The sequence below is a fragment of the Cydia splendana genome, unplaced genomic scaffold (assembly GCF_910591565.1).
Source record: "Cydia splendana unplaced genomic scaffold, ilCydSple1.2 scaffold_147_ctg1, whole genome shotgun sequence".
NCBI lineage: Eukaryota > Metazoa > Arthropoda > Insecta > Lepidoptera > Tortricidae > Cydia > Cydia splendana.
In genome coordinates, this window is record NW_026946862.1 from 1 (window position 1) to 4,313 (window position 4,313).

Sequence of the window (4,313 nt, forward strand, 5' to 3'; positions counted from 1 at the left end):
ATTAATATTGCAAATAATTGTAATCTGTAAGCTATTTCTAACAAATACTAATACTCTGTGACTTGCGTTATTATAGGTACCCAATTGACTTCTCCACGCCAACTGCTTCGTAGCTCGCCGACATTCGTCAGGCGACGAGTTCCCTTTGACCCGCTGACGGACGCATGATTGGTAAACCAGTATAAAGCGACTCACTATTCCCAATAATTGCGCTAAGTCGGAAGTCACACTTATATTTGACGGCGTAAACTTGCATGCGCTTGGTAAGCGTCGGGAATGCACCATATTTAACCGCACGAGTTACAGCCCGTTCACACAGGGTGTCCGTTTTACTGTTCCGTTTTATCGTATACGTTTTTTTTCATTGATGGCGTATGGAGTTGTATGAGCGACTTCACATATGACACAGTATTCAGTATACAGTAAAAAATAACGGTCCGTAAAATTGTGACATTCCGTTTTGTCATCGAATACTGGATGAACGGAATACGTATCCGTCATGTATCCGTACGTTTTTACTGGATATAAACTGTGTGTGGTGTGGGGGGCGGGGGGAGCGGTGCAGCTAGACAAACAAGTTTGTACATGCACGCATTGTCTATTTTGCATTCATTAAAGAACGCGTGCTTTTGTTGCGACCAACCATGTCAATCAAGGAATGGGATAACTTAATAGACAAGGAATTGTTAATTAGTTTAATGGAACAGAGACCAGTTCTTTGGGACAAGACGCTAGATAAATACAAAGACAAGACTGCTAGTACTGCAAGTTGGCGCGAAATATGCGTTATTTTAAACAAAGATTTTGAGGATATGGAACAAAAACAAAGACAAGAGTTCGGTAAGTTTTCGTTTTATATTTGAATTGAGGTATATTCTAGATAGATTGGTCCTGCCATGAAACCGACCCAGCTTCGGACATAAAATAGTTCATAAATTCTGTTCGAACTGAATTAGCAGCATTACCACCTCGTGTCCTTCTCTCATTAGGTAGGTTTTCGAGTTGAACTTCTTCAGATACGCTATTATCACTGTTTGAGATTAAACCCTCCTCATCCCTGATAAAGTTGTGTAGAACAGTACATGCCTTAACGATCCATATAGCTGTTGTTTTATCAGTGTCTAAAGGTCGATGGAATATTCTCCACTTATTAGCTAAGATACCGAAAACACATTCAACGTATCTCCTAGCTCTAGTCAAGCGATAGTTGAATATTCGCTTATTTTTGTCCAGGTGCGTCCCGCCAAACGGCCTAAGTAAATTTTCATGTAATCCGAAACCTTCGTCTCCAATGATCACATATGGAACTCTCAACTCTGAGTTTGTTGATAATGGGCATGGTGCTGGTATTTGTAAACTGCCGTCTAGCATCATTTTCCAAAATGTTGTCTCCTTGAATATTGATGAATCACATTCTTTCCCATAAGATCCAACACTAACGTATACGAAGCGATAGTCAGAGTCTACGATCGCTAATAATACGATGGAAAAAAAATCCTTGTAATTCATATACATTGAACCGCTATTTTGTGGTTTTTTAAGTCTGACATGTTTTCCATCTGCTGCACCGAGACAGTGTGGAAAATTTGCTCTTTTGTTAAATCCATCTGCTATCTGTTTCCACTCATCGACTGATGCAGGAAGTCGCATATATACAGCACTCAAATTATTCCATATGCATCTTGAAACGTCTTTTATAATGTTGCTAACGGTCGATACACCAACACGATAGGTGTAATGAAGATCTTTAAATGAACATCCGGATGCTACATATCTGAAAAAAAAATTTTTTTGTTTCAGGAAAATATGTTATAAAAAAGTGGAGACAGATTAGAGATGCTTGGGTGAGAACGTTAAAAGATAAAAAGAATTGCAAGACATCTGGTTCTGCTGTCTCAAAGATAAAGCCGTACAAATATCATCATCAGATGTTATTTTTAAAAAATATTATTGAGCCTGGTGAAACGCACGAAAGTGCCTGTGCTGAAAAAACTGATGAGGTTAACACCACGGCAGTAAACAAAAATAATAAAACAAACGGAGATGACGGTGACGAGATTGAACATATTCGCAATGACACTCAAACAAAATCCCCCCCGACAAAACGAAGAGCACCAACAAAAAGATTAAATGAATTAGATGCTAAAATGATGGCCTACATAGACCACCAGATAAAACCCAAGAACATTGAACCGGATGATCGTAATCTCTTATTCTTCAAAGGTATTTTGCCGTCCTTGGCTGTGCTAAATGATGATGAAATTCTAGAATTTCAGTCTGGAGTTATTAAACTATTGCAAGATATTAAAAGAAGGAAAGTTAACCCGTCAACCAATTGGTCATCTCCATATACGCAAGCATCTAGTGCTAGTAATCACCAAACACAAGGGCATTTTACCCAAGCATCTGGTGCTATTAATCACCAAACACAAGGGTATTTTACCCAAGCATCTGGTGCTATTAATCACCAAACACAAGGGTATTATACCCAAGCATCTGGTGCTAGTAACCAAATACAAATTTTACAAGACCAGATTATAGTGTATAGTGATAGTACACCATCACCATCAGTACAATCTACGTGCAGTGATGAGAACACGCTAGATATGTCTGGGTTTTAATATTGTAAACGTTTGAGTAAAAATAAAAAGTACTTACCTTAAAAATATTGCTAGTTTTTCTTCAGGGCAGATACTTTTCCTCCAATTAGTGTCTTGCTTTTTTAAATCCTTTTCCAGTAGTTTAAGAAGATGATCAAAAGAAGACATCGACATACGAAAGTAATTAAAAAATTTTGAGTCGTCTCCCCGCAACTGACTCATGAGTAAACTGTAAGCACCTGCTCTACCTCTTTGCACCAAGAGTGGATGCTGCCAATAACGCCGATTGTACCGTCTCCGCTGGCGATAGTACCAATACAACACGACAACGTCCATCCTGGTAGACTAGCGGTGGTATACTGACGTGTCCGTAATTACGGAGACTACGTATGTGTGAACGGGCTCTCAGTTAATGCCGGATACGTTGAACGTTATACGGTGCCTATGTGTGAACAAAGCATATTTTTTTGTTGTATCCGTTAAAACGTGTACCGTAAATACGGATACTCTGTGTGAACGGGCTGTTAAGTTATCCGAGCCGGTTAGTAACGTATTTCTACCCACTTTGTAACCAAACTAATGTTTTGTACTTACTTAATAATTACTTATTTATTTTATATTGTCTGCACGTTAGTCCTAAGATATACCTACTATAAAAATTGTATTCTCAAGTAAGCGAATTTTGTAAATTCTTTTTGAGAATAAAGTTCTTAAACCATATAATAGTGGAGGCTCACTTGTAGCTCGCACTTATAGTCCGGTGGCCGGCTGCATGAAACAAACCTCATCAAAAAATAGAATATACCTACCCTGTAGAGGTACCTGACATTTAGTAGCTTCCAACGCACTTGGTCGGCCTAGGCTTAACCTGGCAGATTTTGTACAAATGGCAAAAACGTTGGACAAAAATTCATCAAAAAAAACCTCATCGAAAAATACAATGAAACTTGTATGGTAGGATACCTGACCTTGAGGACAGTAAAAAAAAAGTGGTCGGCCTCACCTTAGCCTGGCAGTTTTTGCAGTCCGACCAGATTTATTGGGTCACGTGAGAGCTACAATTTACCTCATCGAAAAATAGAATGAAACAAAGATTGTAATAGCTAAAATAAGCCTGTTGACGTATGTCTTGGTCGGCCTCACCTTAACCTGGCAGTTTTTGCAGTCCGACCAAATTTATAAAAAAATCATGAAATTTTTTTTATCGAAAAATCGTATGAAACTTGTATGGTACGATAGCTGCCTTTGAGGACAGTAAAAAAAATGGTCGGCCAAATCCTGTGTTGGCAGGTTCCTGTGTCCGACCAATTTTGTGGTACCACGTGAGAGTTACAATTTACCTCATCGAAAAATAGAATGAAGCAAACGGATTATAATAGCTAAAATAAGCCTGTTGACGTATGTCTTGGTCGGCCTCACCTTAACCTGGCAGTTTTTGCAGTCCGACCAAATTTATAAAAAAATCATCAAAATTTTTTTATCGAAAAATCGTATGAAACTTGTATGGTACGATAGCTGCCTTTGAGGACAGTAAAAAAAAAAGTGGTCGGCCAAATCCTCTGTTGGCAGGTTCCTGTGTCCGACCAATTTTGTGGTACCACGTGAGAGCTACAATTTACCTCATCGAAAAATAGAATGAAACAAACGTATTATAATAGCTAAAATAAGCCTGTTGACGTATGTCTTGGTCGGCCTCACCTTAATCTGGCAGTT

General features: G+C 38.7%; 2 protein-coding genes across 2 annotated transcripts; one reads left to right on the plus strand and one right to left on the minus strand.

Moving 5' to 3' along the window:
* Positions 1-615: 615 nt before the first annotated feature.
* LOC134805527 (uncharacterized) lies at positions 616-2,936 on the minus strand. Its single transcript, XM_063778812.1, has 2 exons — positions 2,659-2,936; positions 616-1,774 (listed from the first exon to the last, which is right to left on the minus strand). The coding sequence occupies exons 1-2, from the start codon at positions 2,934-2,936 to the stop codon at positions 877-879; spliced, it is 1,176 nt and encodes a 391-aa protein (XP_063634882.1). The 3' UTR covers positions 616-876.
* LOC134805528 (uncharacterized) lies at positions 645-2,736 on the plus strand. The gene is made up of 2 exons (XM_063778813.1): positions 645-840; positions 1,801-2,736. The coding sequence occupies exons 1-2, from the start codon at positions 645-647 to the stop codon at positions 2,619-2,621; spliced, it is 1,017 nt and encodes a 338-aa protein (XP_063634883.1). The 3' UTR covers positions 2,622-2,736.
* Positions 2,937-4,313: the final 1,377 nt, after the last annotated feature.

Coding starts and splice junctions, on each gene's coding strand:
- LOC134805528 (XM_063778813.1), top strand. CDS start 645: ATGTCAATCAAGGAATGGGATAACTTAATAGACAAGGAATTGTTAATT. Junction 841..1,800: donor AAAACAAAGACAAGAGTTCG/GTAAGTTTTCGT, acceptor TTTTTGTTTCAG/GAAAATATGTTATAAAAAAG.
- LOC134805527 (XM_063778812.1), bottom strand. CDS start 2,936: ATGGACGTTGTCGTGTTGTATTGGTACTATCGCCAGCGGAGACGGTAC. Junction 1,775..2,658: donor AAACTAGCAATATTTTTAAG/GTAAGTACTTTT, acceptor TTTTTTTTTCAG/ATATGTAGCATCCGGATGTT.